Source organism: Cebus imitator, unplaced genomic scaffold (genome assembly GCF_001604975.1).
Source record: "Cebus imitator isolate Cc_AM_T3 unplaced genomic scaffold, Cebus_imitator-1.0 Scaffold246, whole genome shotgun sequence".
NCBI lineage: Eukaryota > Metazoa > Chordata > Mammalia > Primates > Cebidae > Cebus > Cebus imitator.
The window spans coordinates 660323-681412 of NW_016107561.1; the positions used below are offsets into that span (position 1 = coordinate 660323).

General features: G+C 38.0%; 1 protein-coding gene across 11 annotated transcripts in view; it reads left to right on the top strand.

The window, feature by feature from the left end:
- The window catches only part of KIF16B (kinesin family member 16B), a 294367-nt gene that overhangs the window by 60604 nt on the left and 212673 nt on the right, over positions 1 to 21090 (top strand). For all 11 annotated transcript variants that reach the window (XM_017498602.2, XM_017498606.2, XM_037727902.1 and 8 more), the window contains exons 5-12: positions 774 to 871; positions 2174 to 2283; positions 5382 to 5524; positions 7309 to 7477; positions 7634 to 7765; positions 8951 to 9126; positions 15687 to 15752; positions 19279 to 19338. In XM_017498602.2, the coding sequence (XP_017354091.1) occupies positions 774 to 871; positions 2174 to 2283; positions 5382 to 5524; positions 7309 to 7477; positions 7634 to 7765; positions 8951 to 9126; positions 15687 to 15752; positions 19279 to 19338 (954 nt within the window). The remainder of the gene's footprint in view (positions 1 to 773; positions 872 to 2173; positions 2284 to 5381; positions 5525 to 7308; positions 7478 to 7633; positions 7766 to 8950; positions 9127 to 15686; positions 15753 to 19278; positions 19339 to 21090) is intronic.

Sequence of the window (21090 nt, forward strand, 5' to 3'; positions counted from 1 at the left end):
CAAAAAAGGCCAGGGTAGTGATTACTGTATCAAACAAGGGACATACCATGTGTTTTTGTTTTGAAACGGAGTTTTGCTCTTGTTGCCCAGGTTGGAATGCAGTGGTATGATCTTGGCTCATTGCAGCCTCTGCCTCCCAGGGTCAAATAGCTGGGATTACAGGCATAAGCCACCGTGCCTGGCTAATTTTTGTATTTTTGGTAGAGATAGGATTCCACTCTGTTAGCCAGTCTGGTCTCAAACTCCTGACCTCAGGTGATTCACCCGCCTCGGCCTCCCAAAGTGCTGGGATTACAGGTGTGAGCCAGTGCACTGGCCAGCATGTGTTTTAATGTGGTCCTGTTATCTAAGTTTTTAAGACAATTATTAACTGCTGTGGGGATTACTAAGTTTTTCTTGATACTTCTTTTTTTGCCTGGTGTATATTTTTTACCTACCTTGGTCATTTGAGCATATATTTTTAATGTTTATTCTACAGTTTATACACTGTCTTTAAAAGTTAGAGATTAAATTTCCTTGTTCGTAAGCCATGATTTAATTAACAGACTGATAACTATATATTATCAGAGTCCCAGCATGTATAAATCAGAAGCCTCAATCATCTCATTTCAGAGAGTAGGAAGCAGTCCTGGAGGGGGCACATGGCATGGGCTGTGGTAGGCCAGGGGTTGGCTCACAGGCCACTTGAGTCTTAAGTTCACGCCAGCAAATTGCAAATTCAGTCATCAGTTGCTTTTAAGTGACAGCTGTGACATTGGTCCTTCCCATTGCAGGGAGATTCTGGCTTAATACCTCGAATCTGTGAAGGGCTCTTCAGTCGGATAAATGAAACCACCAAATGGGATGAAGCTTCTTTTCGAACTGAAGTCAGGTAGAGTCTGTCACCTGAGTAACCGTGTGTGAGCTTGATTAGAGTCAGTGCTGGTTGGCTTCCACTTGGGTGCTGGAAATGAATAAGACCTTTAGATTCTAAAGAAAAAGAGTCTTCTCTTTACCCCTCCTGTGATTATGGGTTGGGGATAAAGCTTAAAGTTTTAGTGATTTTCTTGGGTACACAATTTGGATAAGGATTTGGGAGCTGGCAGAAGTCATAGCTTGGTCAGAAACTAACGTAGGATATTCATCTCAGATGGAGTGATCTTCTGACTTTTTAAGTGTATACTCAATTACTTGCTTCATTCTTATAGCTTAGTAAGGTTTATATTATTCTGTATGTTGGTTGGATCACTATAAATCTAATCTATGAGTAAATCTGAGTGATTGAAGTGCTTTTCCCTCCTTGAAATTAAACCTATGTGGAGAGCTAGTCTCTTTGGTAGTTTCAACAGCAGACATGGCAGTGTAGGGTTTTTACACCTGCTTGACTGCTGTGTAGTGTTGGGCAAGTTATTTAAGTCACACTAATCCTCCCTTGCCTAACCTATAAAATGAGGATAGTAGTGGTACCTATCTCTCAGTTATTGTAGGGATTCAATGAAATAATCTGCATCAAGTGCTTAGCATGATACAGTAAGTCCTCACTTAATGTTGCTTCTTGTTTTTTTTTTTTTTTGAGACAGAGTCTCACTCTGTTTCCCAGCCTGGAGTGCAGTGGCATGCTCTTGGCTCACTGCAACCTCTACCTCCCAGGTTCAAGCGATTCTCCTGCCTCAGCCTCCCAAGTAACTGGGATTACAGGCGCCTGCTACCACGCCAGGATAATTTTTGTTATTTTTTGTAGAGATGGGGTTTCACCATATTGGTCAGGCTGGTCTCAAACTCATGACCTCAAGTGACCATCTGCCTTGGTCCCCCCAAAATGTTAGGATTACAGGCATGAGCCACCATGCCTGGCCTAATGTTGCTTCTTGATACTTTCTTGGAAATTGTGACTTTAAGCAAAACAACATGTAATAAAACCAGTTCTTTTTCTCATCAACATTATAGCAATGTGACGTTGAAGGAAGTGATGTTATTTGAGGACCCACTCTATGTCCTTTCCCTAAAAGTTGCACTTTCCAAGAACCTGTCAATGACCTTAAGTGAGGACTCTGTACCTAATACGTAGTCACCACTCATAAATGGTAACTGCTGCTGTCACCATTTATGTAAGCATGTTGCTGCTGTTATGTGTTGTTACTGATATTAATGTCTGAAATAATTTTTCAGAATTCAATTTTTTTAAAACTTTTAGCTACTTAGAAATTTATAACGAACATGTGAGAGATCTACTTCGGCGGAAGTCATCTAAAACCTTCAATTTAAGAGTCCGTGAGCATCCCAAAGAAGGCCCCTATGTTGAGGGTAAGAGTGGATATTTCACAGCCATATTCTTTTTGGGATCTATGTAAAAATAATGCTTTCAAAGAACAAATACAGCATAATGGTAAGCTTTTAAAAATTTCTTTAATTTTGGGATTTTATTACAGTGAAAATGACATGAGGTGTCACTACATGATGTTCTGTTAGTGAATTTATGCTTCACTGGGCATATGTTGATTTTATGAGGCTTGCCAATGGATTTCCACTGTCTTTAAGAAATCTCTGGAATTTTCTTTTCCAATTGTAAGGCAAGATATGCAAACCCGCAGTCTGTCTCTGTAAATGGCATTGCATTTTTGCAGTGTATTTTTAATGACCCTCAAGGTGATACATGACAGTAAAGATATTCTGAACCTTTGCCTGTTAACAAGTGCATTTGGAGGATTTCCTCTGTGGTTTTCAGCATCCGTGCTGTGGTACGCTAGTTCTGGCCCAGCCAGCTATGAGGAGTGCCACCACCAACGATGAGTACAGGACTGGCCTTTGCTGCTTATTTAAGAATTGGCTGGATTTAAAGCTGTCCTTGTAATGAAGCTGATCTTTGCTCCTCTGTATAAGGCGACTCAGCATGGCTGGCCTGCAGGAATCGTACGTAGAGACACGCTTTCATGTTCTTCATTTGTGTCCCTGTGGATGCGGGACTGAACTGGTCACAGGTTTAAAGTTCTTTCTGGTTTTAATTGTCTTCTTTTTCTGGGAGATAACAGATATACCAACAGGACCCCAACTGTATTTTAATAAATTTTCACTTAAACTTTTGCCTTTTATGCCCAAAGCAAAGCAGGGTGTGCCAGTGTGTAGTTGTTCCGTGAGCTGTGGTATAGCTGTTACTTTTAAGAGTTTTTAGCCTAACTCATGCCTTCATGTTTTCTGATAAGTGTCTTCCCATATGTGAAAACATATAAAGCTGGTATATGAAGAGACAGAGTAACAAAACAGGGCAGACTTCCAGAATCTGACCTAGATACTTAGGGGAATTTAGTTTATAATCAATGTGCTATTCAAACATTACGGAAATTATCGGAGGAATTATTAAGCTGTCTGGGAGGGAAAAAAAAGTAAATTGGTACCACAACTCAATTTTACACCAGGACAAATGGTAACTAGGTTGAAGATTTCAAACATTAAATATCAAAATGACTATAAAAATCCGCAGTTAATTTTTTTCCGGAAACCTATAGGAAAGAAGGCTTTTAAAAACTTGACTTAAAACTCAGAAACCATAAAATAAATGATGTTAAATTTGAAATGGCTAAACAAAGAATAGCAAAATAAAACACCATGCTTGGCAGAAACACTGTTAGCAAAGTAAAAAGTTTAATTACAAAATAGGAAAAATACTTTGAATTCAAGTTTTAGAGAAAGGACTAATTTTCCAGGCATGTAAAGAGCTCCTATAAATCAGTAAGGACAGACTCAACAACCAAGTAGAAACATGAACAAAGAATATGACTAGACTGTTCATAGAAATAGAAATACACATAATTTTTAAATGCAGGAAGGAATGCCTAGCCTCACTCCTACTAAGAGAAAAGCAAAATAAAAATACATGGAGGTAACATTTGTCACCCATCTTTGGCATATATAAATAATACTGGTAAGACAATATTGTGGAGCGTGTGGAGAGGCAAGCACTCTTATACCTTGCTACTGCTGGGTGTAAATTGCCCTATATGGAGAACAATTTTGCAATAGTTATCAAAATTTCAACTACCTATTTGTCTAGAAATTCCACCTCTAAGAATTTATTCTGTATAAACATTTACAGGCATTTGAAAAGACTTACGTGCAAGATTATTTGCAGCAGCATTACTCATAATTGGAAATAAAATATAAACAACTTCTGTAGTTTCCATGGTTAAATTGGTCATGGTACATGTGTATGATCCAATCCCCTGCAGCCTTAAAAATGAATGAGGAAACACCTTACCTGATACAAAATGTTCTTTAATGTATTATTACAATTATTTATTTATTTTTCTTTTCTTTTTTCTTTCTTTCTTTTTTTTTCTTGGCTACATACATGTGTGCATGGCCAGTATTACTACATTTAAAAGCAGAGTGCAAACTAATGTTTATGGTATGCTACCATTTGTATGTAAGGGGAAAGAGAGAGTTATATATAAATATGATTGCTTGTATATATATAGGTTATTTCTAGAAGGGTGTGTAACATTTGGTTGCCTGACAGAAGGGGACGTAGGGAGCTATAGCATAGGGATGGGGACCCTTTACACAACGTAACTGTGTAGCCTTTGACTTTAGAACCATATAAATGTTCTAAAAAGGTTAATAAAACAAGTTTTAAATGATTTAAAAAATGCTTTTGGGTTTTGCATGAAAGCCGTGCTTTTACATTTGTCTTCTGTGTGCTATAACTAATGCTAATGAGGTTGACAATATAATAGCTAACCTTTGTCTTAAATACCTTATGTCAGAGGCCCCTAACCCCTGGGCCACAGACTGGTGGTATGGCCCGTTGGGAAGTGGGCCGCACAGTAGGTGAACAGCCAGTGAGCGAGCGTTACTGCCTGAGCCCCGCCTCCTGTCAGATCAGTGGCGGCATTAGATTCTCATAGGAGCGCCAACCCTATTCTGAACAGCACGTGTGAGGGATCTAGGTTGTGTGCTTCTTAGGAGAATATAACTAATGCCTAATGATCTGAGGTATGGAACAATTTCATCCCCAATCTGTTCTTCCCACCCCCCATCCGTGGAAAAACGGCCTTCCATGAAACCGATCTCTGGTGCCAAAAAGGTTGGGGACCGTGGCCCTATGTAGTAGGAACACATGATCACAGGAGGTAACTGAGGCACAGGGAAGCAAAGCAGCTTGACCATAACTGTGTAAGTGCATAAGTCCATAACTATGTAATAACTAGTAAGCAGCAGAGCTGGGATTCGACCCCAGCCACCTAGCTCCCAGGTCTGTGTTATATACCACCACCCTAGAGAGACAAGTGAGGTCTTTAGACAGGTCAGCAGATTCTGGAGTTGTGTATGATTTCATAGAGGGTAACTTTGTATTCCATTTCCTATATATCAGGGGGATTTCTTCACCCCTTCCATTTTGTTTTCAGATTTATCCAAACATTTAGTACAGAATTATGGTGATGTAGAAGAACTTATGGATGCGGGCAATATCAACCGGACCACCGCAGCAACTGGGATGAATGACGTCAGTAGCAGGTCTCATGCCATCTTCACCATCAAGTTCACTCAGGTAAGGGCAGCTGCGGGCCGGCTGGCTTCCTCCCTGAGGTCTTTAGTTGCTGATTAGCACCAGCTGAGGACTGATCATTGTTGAACCAGGAGCAGCAGCAGGTAAAGGTGACTGACTGTCATTTTCTTGTTAATTAGAGTTGAACATGTGCTGTGCACCGAGTTTCTCTGTGGTTACAATCACAGTAATTTGAAATATCCTGATGTGTACCCTTAAGAAATACTTAGCAGACTTCCACCCTGTTCTAGACATAAAACAACTTGCTCTGTGCTTAATTAAGCAAAAGTTTTCATTGTTGCAAACTCTGTGGGAAATAATGGATTGCCAGTCAGACCAGCTGGAAGCCAAGGTGAGTAACACGGCGAAGTGCATTACCGCTCCATGGCTCTCACCTCGCAGTGTTGATTATGATTATTAGAATAATATCAAAGGGCAGCGAATATTTATAAGTACTAATGTAAGAATTCATTATGATGAAGAGGTGGAGAGCATCTTGAACATGTGTGGAAGTTACTGAGGGTTAATATTTTAACACCGAGGCCAGTAGAACAGATGAATGGAAAAATGTAGGGTTCTGTCGGGGCCTAAGCATGCGCTAGTAACTTGGGGAGGGCCTCATCTGTGTTAACAGTTGGACACACTGGATACAAAGAGGCAGTATTTTACTAATGAGGGAGATCAAGAGCAAAAAAATGAATCCTCTAAGGCCAGTCAGAACAACTCTCCTTAAATTCTCACATCCTAATCTGTTAGGCCTTTCCTTTGGATTTACTCTGGATGATTGGGTTTTCTCCTGCTTTCTGGTTTGTGCCTGATTAGCATATGACCATCTCTAATTTGGTCTTTGTTTTTCGTGTGTGTGTGTGTGTGTGTGTGTGTGTGTGTGTGTTTGAGACATGTTTTAGCTCTGTTGCCCAGGCTGGAGTACAGTGGTGGGATCACGGCTCACTGCAGCCTTGACCTGGACTCAAGAGATCCTCCTACCTCAGCCTTTCAGGGAGCTGGGACTACGGGTGCACAACACCATGTCCAGCTAATTTTTTTTCAAGTTTTTGTAGAGATGGCATCTCACTATGTTGCCCAGCCTGGTCCTGGACTCAAGCGATCCTCCCACCTTCGCCTCCCAAAGTGCTGGGATCACAGGCATAAGCTGCTATGGCTGGCCACCATCTCTCATTTCTAAGGTTTTAATTTCTATAAAAATACGGTAATTTTGGGGGGGCATTTTGGTTACAAATGCAACACATAGATCAGAAGTCTTTGAGAATATAAAATTTTGGTAGAATTCAGAAGCAAGGAATATAGTATTTAAGATTTTACATAAAAAAATTAATTTGTAAAACAAGGTGTTTTAACATCCGATAATGGTTGAATGCTCTTTTCTGTACTTGTCTGTGTTGATCATATTTTGGAGAGCTTTTGTTTCTGGAAGGCTGGGATTCTACATGAGAATGAAAGTCATTATTTGCTTACTTATACTTCTCTGCTGAGTGCCACTCAGTGCCTAGTTTCCTGTTCTGCCACAGCCTGATTCAGCAGGGCTTTGTGGAGAAAGGAATGATTCTTCAGAAAGTTTAAGAATCATATGCAGTAACTACTGTTGCATTGGATTAAATTTGAGAGATATCTATAATCAATATGAAGGCCAATAAAACAACAAAATTGTAAAATGCTTACCCTGAGAGATCTCAGTGAGGAGTGGAAAATAATTAGAATTTGTATCATCAACAACATCAGGGCCCTTTGCACCTCTTCAATTTTATTTATTTTTTATTTTACCACAGGCTAAATTTGATTCTGAAATGCCATGTGAAACTGTGAGCAAGATCCACTTGGTCGATCTTGCCGGAAGTGAGCGTGCAGATGCCACCGGAGCCACCGGGGTTAGGCTAAAGGAAGGGGGAAATATCAACAAGTCCCTCGTGACTCTAGGGAACGTCATTTCTGCCTTAGGTATGCTTATGCCCGACTGCTGCCTCCTCTTTTTCCTCCTCTTTTTCTTCATGTGTAATATATGTGTTGCGTACCGAGGTACTATCCTCAAGGTTTTTGAAGCAAAATTAGAGGAAAAAAGTTTTCTAATTGTCCTCTTTTTCTTTCTTTTTATAGCTGATTTATCTCAGGATGCAGCAAACCCTCTTGCAAAGAAGAAGCAAGTTTTTGTGCCTTACAGGGATTCTGTATTGACTTGGTTGTTAAAAGATAGCCTTGGAGGAAACTCTAAAACTATCATGATTGCCAGTAAGAGTTTTGATTTACTTTCCTGAGCATACAAAATTTTCTGTGAACTAACTGTAAATATTTAAGTTTGAAGTGTTTTATAGGAAATAGCACCCTTTACATCTTAAAAAAGTAATGGTTTTTCTATCTTGAAGAAAATCACCTACTGTGATCCTGCTATGATCCAGTCTGTAGCATCATATTATTAACTGTTATATTTTGGAAGCTGTGATAACATGCAGAAAGACTTTTCAGCTTTTATTTGCTTGAAGTACAAGGTAGAAACTTTAACTTCACTACCCCATAGGAGAAAATCACAAGGACACAAAGTAAAAATAACCCAATTTTGTTTTTTTTATTTAAGGCAATAAATGGGAAATTTAAAATTAAGAATTGGGAGGGGGAAAAACCCAATGCATATTACAAGTAATGATAACAGTAATGTACTTTATTTCTATATTTCAACCAATTAACTGAAAGAAGCAGAATAGAGAAAAAATGTAGAAAGGGAAGATGATTGTTTGGGAGAAGTCAGAACTTGTTTCCCTTCTGACTCCACTTTCCCTTTCCTCTTCCTGTCTCTCCTCTTCCCTTCCCCTCTCTTCATGTCCTTCCCACACCCCATGCCATGTGTTACCTATGGAGGAGCAGGATCTACCCTGCGTTGTACACCTCCATGCTTTTGTAAAGTCACTTAAGCCTTAAAGTTGGGTGGTAGTGGTGGAGGTGGGTAAGATTAACCAAAGCTTTAAGAAGAAGAGAATACAGTGATTTAGTGACTGTTTTCAAAACTTATCATATTCTTTTTATTCGTTTTTTTTTTTTTCTTCAGATGGTAGACTTTGCCAGAACTTTTAAAAGTATTTGAATTCCCTCTTAATGATGAGATGACAAATAGTCTTGAAACCTTCTTACATTTTTAGCAGGGAAAAGTACCTAACTATAGGGGAATGTCTCATATCTCATTTTAGACTTGGTTAGGTGGTAGATTCTAGATTTGAGAAGAGCAAAATGACATTTCATTTTGTATTGTGAGCACTCTTTCCTAGAAATCTGAGAAAATTTTTCATATTAATTACTGTGGCAATGAATATTTAGTCTATCCAATGACCTGGGGTTAATCTGACTTTTAAATTACAAACCAACTTTGTGCTAAATGAAACATGGAGTGCTGGATAAATTATTTTTTGAATACATTCTTCACAGCCATTTCACCTGCTGATGTCAATTATGGAGAAACCCTAAGTACTCTTCGCTATGCAAATAGAGCCAAAAACATCATCAACAAGCCTACCATTAATGAGGATGCCAATGTCAAACTTATCCGTGAGCTGCGAGCTGAAATAGCCAGACTGAAAACGCTGCTTGCTCAAGGGAATCAGGTTGGGTTTTTCTGAGATTTATGGATAATTTTCTTTGAGTAATGGCATCTATTTCTAGATCTTAATGAGACAATTTTCTCGCTCATGCTATTGATTTGAGTAAATAAGTGCTAAGTAAAGCTTTGAATGAGTTGGCCAGTCCCTCGTTTATATCAACCTCTTCATGGCCTTTGCATTCATTACTAAACCTGAAATGATTAATAGTTATCAATTATGGATAGAAAATTTAGTATGCACTAGGATTAATGGCATAATCTCTTTAAGTGGAAAAAAATTGATATGCTTAGAGTAGTATTTAAAATTTCACCCATGCGTTTTATGACTTTAAAATGTGTTTTAACAGAATAAAAGACTTGCGTGAACACCTTTCTGAATGTCTGTATCATGTCACCTATTAGAGAGGTGGCTCTGATGGCTCAGGGATGCATGTGTATTACACACGTGACCTGGCTGAGATTTGGCCCCGGGTCCCTTGCTTGATTGTTGAAATGGCCTCATTTTAGAATCTGTTGGGATTCTAGTGAAGATTCCTTGTCTTTGTGATTTTCTCAGTAAGCTTCCTGATCATCTGCATTGTGTGTGTATAGAGTTACATTCTGTGATGAATGGTGGAAGTCAACTTCTAGTAGGCTTAGATATTGCTGTGAAGGAAGGCAACCTGTGAAAGAAAATGAAGGATAGCTTTTTAAAATGTTGAAATTAGACTGGAGTTACCCTGTTTTCTTAACTCATGAATGGATGTCTCAAGTATATCATGAAAAGAAATACTTTTCTCCATGTGCAAAGTGGTCCCTCTGGAGCAGTGCTTTCCATGTAGGATTATGTGGCACTTGAAGCTCTTGACATCCCATAAATGTTTTGAAAACATTGGTGGGATGAAAACCTCACTGAATTTCCCATGTCCTGAAATGTACCTGGCAGTTCTTTCCCACAGGATGGCAGACAGCAGTTGAATAGGAATTGGTCATTGTGCTTCAAAATATATATATGTATCTCCGCATGCATTTTACTTGGTAGTATGGAGCCTCCCTTGCCTGAAGGGAAGTTGTCAGAATAAAGAGTCCAGCTCTATGTGACCCTTATAACATGAAGATGAACCACAATAGTCATTTTCATTTATCCACCTTGTTATTTGAATCTTTTTCTTTTCTTTCTTTTTTGTTTTTGAGATGGAGTCTCACTCTATTGCCCAGGCTGGAGTGCAGTGATGCAATCTTGGCTTACTACAACTTCCATCTCCCGAATTAAAGTAATTCTCATGCCTCAGCCTCTTGAGTAGCTGGGATTACAGGTGCCTACCACCGTGCCTGGCTAATTTTTTTGTATTTTTAGTAGAGACAGGATTTTACCATGTGGGCCAGGCTGGTCTGGAACTCTTGACCTCAAGTGACCTGCCTGCCTCGGCCTCCCCAAAGTGCTGGGATTACAGGTTGGAATCTTGTTCAATGTTTTTAAAAAATTGTTTATATAAAGGAAGAATTTAATGATGATTTGATTGGATCACTCAAATTACTATATGTGAAGGAAAGTATTTGGAGAATTCTAGGTGCAACTTCTTTTTTTTTTTTTTTCCCATTTATTTATTTTATTGTATTTTAGGTTTGGAACTTCTTGTGCTTAACTTTTTATTAGGTTGAAAGAATGCAGGCCAAAAAAAAGATCTTTTTTAAACTAAACTGAGGAACTCATTGGAAGAAGCCTTATATAGACAGAAAACCTTTAATTTATTAAAACTTTACATTTTCTCTCTGAAAAATGTCTTCAGAGGTATTGGTATGCCATATAGTTGCCTTGTATTTTATAGTCTTTTTTCCTATTCCTTTTACGACCTATTACCACTGCAGTATTTAGGGAGTATTTTTGTTGCTGTAATTTTGGGAATGAGGATGGAAAAGACAGTTAAGTCTATTTTAGAACACATTGCAGACAAAATTTTTGATACATATTACAATAAAAATGTGAATTCAATTTAAAATAATTTATCATGCTATGAAGCTATAAATCATTTTGAGACAATATAGGCTTATCCTAAATTAATTAAATTTGTGATGCTTAATAAAAACAGCAGGTGTTCTTAAATGCCCATTAAACATCTCTGTATCCATTTTTCTGGGAGTATTACTCTATTCCTAGAATATTCTATTTGAGGTACTGCTGTCGTTCATTGAGAATGTTATTTATATCTAAGTTTCATTTCTAGGGTTATTTTTTTAAGCACTGCTAAATGAAAATCAACTTCTACTTTTAATAATTTTCTGTCTTTGCAGTGAGTCTTTAAAGCACCATTTTAGTAAAGCAAAAGATCTTGACATGTATTTGATTCTTTTATGCAGATTTAGATATGTAGATATATGTAGCAGTTTGTATATGTGAATTTTTATTGAGGTATTATATGTACCAAAAAATTGCAAGTTATATGTATATAGTTCAGTGAGTTTTCATAAGCTAAATTCACCCGTATAACCTGCTTCTACCTTAAGAGGCAGTGCAGCACTAGTACCCTAGAAGCCCCACTTAATCCTTCTTTTCAGGAGCTACTCCCCTTTCTCTCAAGGGGAGCCACTGTCCTGACCTCCACAGGCCTTGTTAGTTTTTATTTTTGCCTGTTTTTGTTCTTTATATAAATGAAATCATGAAAAAGATTCACTCTTTTGATCTCACTTTCAGTCAACGTTATGTTTGTGAGAGTTACCCGTGTTGTTACACGTAGTAGTAGATTCATCTGTTCTCACCTCTAAGTTGTCTTCCATCATACAAGTATATTGCAGCTCGTTTGTCCTTTGTACTTCTGATGGACATTTGAGGGATTTCCTATTTGGGGCTGTTAGTGCTTTGTGGACTTTAGATGTCTTTCAGTTAATATATAAATACATTGCTGTTAGATTTATGTCTGCAAGTGGAATTGGTGAGTCAGAAGGAGTACATATATTCAGTTTTAGTAGATATTGCCAAGCAATTTTCTAAAAGTAGTTGTGCCAGTTAATAGACCACCATAAGTGTATAAAAGTGCTGGTTCAATTCTTGGCAACGCTTGGTATTGTCTAGTTTTCATTGTAATCATCCTAATGGATGTATACTAGAATCATAGAATAATTTTACTTTCTACTTCTCAGGCGATTGATGAAGTTGGATATTTGAATATCTTCTTTTTTTAAGTGTTCTCTTTTATTATATTTTAAACATATTTTTAGATCTTTCTGCATTGAATTTGGCAGAGAGAAAATGTCTCTTGACTCCCTCATCTCTCTTGAATGTATCTGGAGACAACAAGTAAATTAAACAGTATAGAAATGAAAAACACAACCCAAGATGGGAAGCAAAGAAGATGATAGGAAGGGAAGATGAAAGTAGAATGAATTACTCACTTTTGTAGCTGAGATTAAAGATAAATTTTAAATAATAAAAGTATCATTATACGTAAACTTTTAAAGAAGACACATCTCAGATAGGCTCACAAAGTAAAACTAAATTATATGGTGTTTGTGAGAATGGACAAAGGCTTACCAGTGAATTCAAGAGGAAAGAAAGTGATGCAGGGACAGCATTGTGTGAGCTTAAAAAAAGAGCACTTTATCATGACAAAGGGTGCAACTCACAATTAAAATCAGACGTGACATCAACTTTCGTAAGTGAAAAAAACAACCAAACTGTTGGAAATAGCAGGAGACAGAGCCACACACGTTTGTCACAGAAAACTTTAACTCTTCTTTCTCATTCTGTGGAAGCTCAAGGAGACAAAAGTAAAGACATAGCATATTTACATAACGTAATGAAAATTTACTCTAATCAATACAGACGAGGGAAAAGATTGCTGTTCATGAAACAAAAGACTACCTTCTTTGTTAGGAAAAGAGGTTCTATGAAAACGTAAGACACCATTACAAAACAGCAGGAAAGGGAGCAAAGAATGTCAACACAATCCACAGAAAGAAAGAGTTTCAAATGCTTTCTGTACATACGAAAGTATGTTCAATGTCATTGAAATATAATAAATGCAGATTTTAAGAATAGTGAAATGGTTATACCTATACATGTTCATGGGTACATCAAGCAGTGGACCTTAGATTTAAGTATTTAGCTGTGTGTAAATGATACCTCCAAGTTCTCTCAAAGCAGGATATATGTATAGTTTATGTCCTTTCATCTGTTGGGCAAGGAGCAAAATTGATTATACAGTATGTTGATGATATTGATGGGGGTGTGAGGCAAGGGCTGCGTGTGTACATTGTTAGTAGAATTGCTATTATTACAGTTTTGTAATAGTGTTTTTGAGGTAGTGTTACTCTTGATTTAACAACATATGAACTTAGTCTGAATATTATTTGATTCGGAACGTTTTTCTTCTAAAAACACACCTTGCAAAGAATAATTTAATTGAAAATGGTACTTTTATAAACGATTTCTTTTAAAAGGATTTGGGAAGGTTGTTCTTTACATGTACTTAAAAATAATGTTCCAGAAGGGCTGGTGGTCATGAGTCTTTGTGCTTATATTCAGTCAGTGATTATCTACTGACTTGATAATGTGGCAGAAATGTTTCAGCTTTGATTATCAATAAAAAGTCTCAACAGTGGATTCTGTAAAATTACCCACGTTATAAAGGGCTTTCTAATTGTTTTGAAAATTGTCAACCATATATAAACAATGCAGTAATACTAACATCTGCCACTTTCATTTCTTCAGTGAAAAATATTTATTGAGTACCATCTGTGTGCAAGACAACATGTTAGATGCAATGATGCATTGTAGTAACGTGCTAACAAAGCTCCCTTTTCTTCACTGAGGATGGTTTTGACCTTGGGTTAACTTTCTGGCTTCATTCTATGCAAATCAGATAAAAGTGGGTTGACACCTGTCTAACTAGGCAACATTTCTAATGATGAAAATGACCCCTAATTGATGAATTACATCTGGATTTGGATGAACTGCATATATATGTTAACTTCCACTGAGAAGCCATAGCTTTGGGTTTCCTGGAGGGCAGTGACTCTTGTAACAGGGTGTATCCCTTGCGGGGACCCTGGAAGATGTGCCAGTGGCATTTTTGAAAGAGATACTGGGTCCTGTGGGCATGGGCTTCTAACCAGGGTGGATCTCACAGATGAGCATGTGAATCTCGACCCCTCACATACGAATGGTTACTCAGGAAGGCCAAAAACAATAGCTCGGGGACATCTGTGAGGACTACTGCACAGTGTGTCACAAAGACCTTGCCCACCAAGACGAACACCTGTGCTCCCTTCTGGCCAGCTCAGCTTTCTGTTCAGTACACAGATGCCAGGTGTGGCCCACAGTAGTCTTCGTAGTTTGAATATTTAACTGTGCCTAAGAAGACTACCTTGTGGGGGTTTTTGTTTGATGAGATATTGGAAAGTAAATAGGTCTTAAAAAAAATGCTGCCATATCTGGGGAGGACAACTTGGCAATTATAGAAAATAAAAACCAAACGTATAGATAACTCACAAATTCCTCCCTAGGAGTTTATTCTATTGATAGAGCCATGCATACTGTAGGCAATGGGCATAAGGATAGTCCTCCTGAAATATTAAGAAAAATACATTAATGTTAATATGAGAGCACTAACATGAATCATAGAATATCTATACAATGGAATATTGCATAATGGAATTGGAATTGTTAAAAAGAATGAAGCAGTTTTATTTTCACTGAATTTTTCTCCAAGATATATTGTTGAGTTAAAAAGGCAATATCCAGAATAGTGTTTTTACCCCACTTATATTTAAAAACACAACAAAAACACGCTTGCATATGACCAGACTAACTGTAAGTTTACACAACCAAATTGGGAAAAAGTGATTGCCCGTGGGTGGGTGGGAGGGATACTCTCTTTCTTTTTTCTTCCTAGGGATCTCTTAGGCCATGAGAAAAGGAGGCAGAATATGAAGCAGTGTCCCTGCCACTGAGGTCAGGGAGTCACATGTTACAAGTGCAGTTTAGGCCCCATCCTTGTTCCGTGTCCCTGTCCTGTCTCTGTCTGCTTATCCTGCTCAGTTCTAAACTGACTTTGGTATTTATCATTCTCGCATCAATCTTTACACTTCTTCAACAGGGATAAGGAAATTGATACAGAGACTGTCATGTAGCCATGCCATATGGGGTATGCCATCAGCAGTGAAAATAAATGCGTTTCATTTTCATATATCAACAAGGACAAATCTCGGATGCCTGCGGTTCAGCAAGACTTAGGCATCATCCCTTTTGAATGCTGTACTCTGTACATATTAAAAAAGATGAATTCTTAAGGTCTCGGGATTTAGATTGTGTTTGATTTTGGCAAAATGTCAGTATGTTACATCTTTTGCTTTGCTGATTTGTATTGCAGATGTAGGTTTTACTGGGATGCCATGGTTTTGAATATTATGAGATGTATCTCGTGAAATAAAGACTTGGTGATAATCAACACTTTTTGGCAGGGTGTAGGACATTACTTTTTACCTTTAATAGTTTCTGTCAAATTTTCGATAATTTATTCAGGAAAAAAATCTCCTAGATAATTGCTGTTTATTAATTGCTGATTTCTTTTATGGTTTATATTGTAGATTGCCCTCTTAGACTCCCCCACAGCTTTAAGTATGGAGGAAAAACTTCAGCAGAATGAAGCAAGAGTAAGTGATACTTTGACTTATTTTTTAAAATCGTATCTTTTACTATTAAGTGCATGCTTTTTTAGGACTCGCCATTTGAGATGCCTTCTTTTTCTTTACTGCACTTAGCCTCCTCCCTCCTTGGTGATCATTTTGCAAGAAGCATAATAGATGACTTTTTATGTATTGCAGCACATTCTCTGCCGTTTAATAAATGGAATTTGTCTGGCACGTGATGGTTAGTTGCAGTTAAATGGACATGCAGATCCTTCAAAGCAGTGAGGCTGCTCAGGTCATCGGAGTTGACTGGAGCAACGCTGTGTTTTCATGAAACAGTGGTGGTCCTCATGGCCTCTCAGTGACCACCCTTCAGCTTTTTGTTGTTTCCAGGGGGAAGAGTGGCACCTGAGGACTCTCTGATTACTCTCGTTAGGTGCTTAGTTTCTGTGAAGCTAGATGAGATTTGAGATGGGCGAGGGTGACCGTGAGTAACCAGAGAGAGAAGAGCTCTGGAGCTGTTACGGGCTGAAGCCAATGTGTGTGCTCATGCCTTTGAGAAACCAGTTTTATGGCTGACCTGCTTTCATACTTTTATTTTTTTAAAAAACTTCTGTGAAAAGAGAAACAGACATTCAAACAATTTTTGGAGTCGATTCTGTTCATGGTGCTGAATGGCTAAAACAGATTGAAAAAGAAAATTGGATTCTGTTGGTAAAAGCTTTTTCAAGAATACACAATTTGGAAGATAAAAATAGGGGTGTAGTTAGGAACTTGTTGATATATCTAGAATAATTATGCTGATTAATATCCTGATAATAACATTAGTAAAAACATTAATTTCTTATTCCTTATTTTGAAAGGAAATTTTATGTATTAGTGCTTCAAATTCTAATTTGGAGTGCTGTAATTTAAACTATATCTGGACATAGTGTTAAATTATTTCTTAATAGTTTTCATGAATACCAAGTAAGTTAATGGAAACCAATAAACATATTAATTTGAATGTATTATGCATGCTGTGACAGAAATGCCTATCTTGTTTCTAACATTTTCTAAATTATCATCTAGTTTTTTTGCTGACCCATTTTAATTGTTTGCAATTCGCTTGCATATAAATGTCATCACCTGATCCCACTATTAGATGTAGTAGCACGTTTGCATTTTTTAATTAATGTTTTAAATGGTTATTATTTCATTTAAATATAAAAGTAAAATAAATCAAAGACATACTTACTTTTTCTAAGCTAGAATTGTTTGAATTCAAAAAGGATTGATTTGCTCACATTTCTTCAATGAGAAATCTATCTGTTGGTGAAATGAAGGATCATTTATTGTTGGATGCTTTGTGTTCTCACATAAATTGCCAGTGATAGTCTGTTAACTGATGAGTATAAATTAGTAAATTCAACACACCAGGCTTTTCCCATTCTGGAGGGGGAGAAGGCATAAGAATAATCCTTCTCTGAAAGCTTTATTTTTTGAGACAGAGTCTCGCTCTGTCGCCAGGCTGGAGTGCAGTGGCATGATCCTGGCTCACTGCAATCTCTGCCTCCTGGGTTCCAGCGATTCTCCTGTCTCGGCTTCCCGAGTAGCTGACAACAGGCACATGCCAGCATTTTCAGCTAATTTTTGTATTTTTAGTAGAGATGAGGTTTCACCATGTTGGCCAGGATGGTCTTGATCTCCTGACCTCATCATCTGCCCCCTGGCCTCTCAGAATCCTGGGATTACAGGCATGAGACACTGGTGGGCCCCCTGAAAGCTTTTTCAAAACAAAAAGCCAGGAGAGCCACATGACCTGTTGCTATCAGGAGTCTGTAGGGTTGTTATCACTCAAGTAATGAAATGAAGGACTGGAGTGTAGAACTGGTTTAAGATAAATCGGGACAGTTTTACCAAACCAGTGAAAACAAGCAGGCTTAGGTGCAGTGGCTCACCAACCACTATAATCTCAGCACCTTGGGAGGTTGAGGCAGGAGGATTGCTTGAGCCCAGGAGTTCAAGATCAGCCTGGGTGGCTGATGAGGCCTCCTCGTTACAAAAATACAAAAATTATCTGGGTGCGGTGGTGTGCACCTGTAGTCCCAGCTCCTCAGGAGGCTGAGGTGGAAGGATCACTCGAACCCTGAGAGGTAGAGGCTGCATGGTGAGCCATGATTACGCCACTGTCCGCCAACCCAGGCAACAGAGTGAGACCCCATCTCCAAAAAAACCCAAAGACAACAACAAGCAAACAAACAAGCAAAACAGAGTTAGGGAGGCTATTCCAGTCCTATTTCCTTTGTTTTTCATCTAGAAGGTGATAGATTTTGGCACTAATAACTAGTAAAAGAAGTGACATTATTTATTTATTTATTTATTTTTGAGTTAACGTAGAAGTCCCACAATCTTATTTGAGGTAAATTGAGGACCCCTGAATGATTGATTATAGGTGAGTGAGATATATTTTGGTTTTCCTCTTGGATAAACCATCACTGCTGATACTTGTCAATAACTGATGCTATTTTTCATTAATACCCTTTCCAGTTGCTATCTTAGTGGCATATAGAAAGTCACTTTATCTTAGCAGTGAGAGTACAAGTAGATGTATTTTGTACATTCATTTTGTTCTGATTAAATAGGGAAACTTCCTGCGGAGACCAGGTAGCTTTAATGGGAGGGTGCCTGCTGCTAGGAGCGAGGAGGTGGCGGGAATGATGAAGATGTCGAAAGGAAAAGGCTTGGGAAGGATGAGTTCTCCCGTTTCTGGAGCTACTCTCTTGTAGACCTTGGTCTCTTCCTTTCCACAGAACACATTTTTCATTCATATTTTTTCTATCTTTCAGTTATCACTTTTTGTTTCCTAATGAATTAATTGCTAGGATCATTTATAAAGTTTTAGGGAACTAACAAAATATTTCCATGAACTTTGAGAAGCAGTTTCCAACTGTGCTGTGTTCAACAGTTGAGCATATTTTCTCCCCTAAGTTTGAGCCAACTGGAAAGAAGTGATTTTTATCAAAAGATTTTTGCTTTTACTAAAAAAGTCAATTAAAGAACCACCTTTTAAAAATAAAAGATAGAATGAGATTTATAAGCCCTATTAATTAGCTACAACAGCAAATTATCTCCTAAAGGAAAGCTACAGCATCCAAGGTGATTTAATCATCTAATTAGAAATAAAAATAAATTACTATTTTTTAGGACCTAAAATATAATCATGAAAAATTAACCCATTTAATGGGACGTTGTCATCCTTGAATTTGTAATTTTGGTTAATAATCCAAGGGAGCAGCTTTTACTTAAGCAGACCATGAATAAGGCTGTTGTGGAATTCTAGGCAAATTGACAAATCTCTGTCTGTTCTTTCCTTTGCCATAATGTAGGTTTTAGGATGAAATCAGCTTGTTTGATTTATCTTTGGTGATGGTTCTCTCAGGGGTAAAAGTTGCTGTCTCATTTAAAAAATTATAGTACATCTTTCCATGAGATATTAGAATTTGGAAATTATTTACAAGAAAATTATAAACTTTATGAAGCGCTCACGGATCTATATTTTTCTTTTTAGGTTCAAGAATTGACCAAGGAATGGACAAATAAGTGGAATGAAACCCAAAATATTTTGAAAGTAAGGACTAAAAAAAATGTGTTTAGTCTTACTATGCTGGATAAAACTGGTAAAACTTTTTTTTTTTTCTTAATCTCTGAACATGGCAGTGATATGGTTTGGTAAGGTAAGATCACTGGAGCCAATTAGTGACTTTCATGGGATGGGAGTTCTGGTTTGATATTGAAGAACCGAGAAAGAAGGCTGTTAGACATTATGGCTGTGTGTTTTAATATGTACAGATTATATTGGTATTTAAGATATTTGCCTTTACCTGTTGGGGTCTTTCCAGTTTTGACTCAGCACATATTAGAACTCTATTTAATATTCAAGAATATCCACTTTGTCTTTATGCTTCTGTTAAAGCCAATATCAAAGCAACACATTAAATGAAAAAAAATTCCCATGGCAATATTATAGAATATGCTTGCATAGCATGGCTAGATTTCAGAAATTTCAAAGCCACTAATTTCGTATCAAAATATTTTTCTGCACATCTCAAGGACTAGACTGGGATGGCCTGTGTTTCTGGCAAGACTCACTTTGAACAGATATGAGCAATAGCCTCCATTTATCATAATGCTTCCAAATACAAGTTTCTTTTTGTTCTTATTTTTTGCTGAGTTGGTAGAAAACCTCTGTCATCTATTAAGAGTCAGCCATGCAGGTTTGAGACACAAATTTGAATTTTGTGCTTTGTTGGTATCTGGCTGACTTTGTGCACAAGAGACAAGAATTCAGAGGCTATTGAATGTGAGGTTTGTTTTTGACGTCTGCTGAGGTAAAACTTTCCCAAAGAACAGAAATCTCCGTCTGATACTGATGAGACCAGATAGATGAGGTATGACTGAATGTCTTGGCAGAATCCTAACGTGGATCACCTTTGTGTGAGGATGGCACATCTAATTACTATTTCACAGGATAAGCTTCTGCAGCCTTGGATCTGCAGGTGAGTTCTGCATCTGACAACTGTTTCAGAGCACCGGCTCAGCATTCTATTATGTAACCTTCTCATTGCACCACTTAGGCAACTTGGCTTCTCTGGTGTTAGGAAGATTGTATCTCATGAGATCAGAGTTTGTGCTTAGGTTTTAGATGGTGGTAGGTTGTGATGGTACTAGAGATATCCTTTCCAGCTACTTCTGTACTACAAGAAGTGAGGGTTTCTGCTTTCAGACTTTTCTCTCTTTCTGATTACAATAATGATGACATATTATTTTGAGGTACTTCTGCAGTGTTTCCTTTGTTGAGAGATTTTTGTGCAGAAAACTGAGCAAAGACTTCATTCATATTTCAGACTAGTCAGATGTGGAATAGATTCGCCAAAGATTGAACTTGGTTGTTATTTAAGTTGCATTCACTGTAAGAGTTGTTGAGGCCCAGGTCATTTGACTTTTCACGATACCATGTAACATTGCTCAGGAAATTTGTCAAAGAAGGAGGACTAAAATCTGCCCTACCTAAGGAGGAAAGGAAATCAAACCATTGGCTATTTGAAAAGTCATTAGTAGCAGTAGTGCCCATTAGCACTGGAGGCAGTGCAGCAAGAGACGAAAAGATGGAGGCTCTGTCTCTGCTGCTGCAGCAGCATCCCTCTATGTCACTGCAGCATCCTTCCATGTCACTGCAGCATCCCTCCATGTCACTGCAGCATCCTTCCATGTCACTGCAGCATCCTTCCGTGTCACTGCAGCATCCCTCCGTGTCACCGCAGCATCCCTCCGTGTCACCGCAGCATCCCTCCGTGTCACCGCAGCATCCCTCCGTGTCACC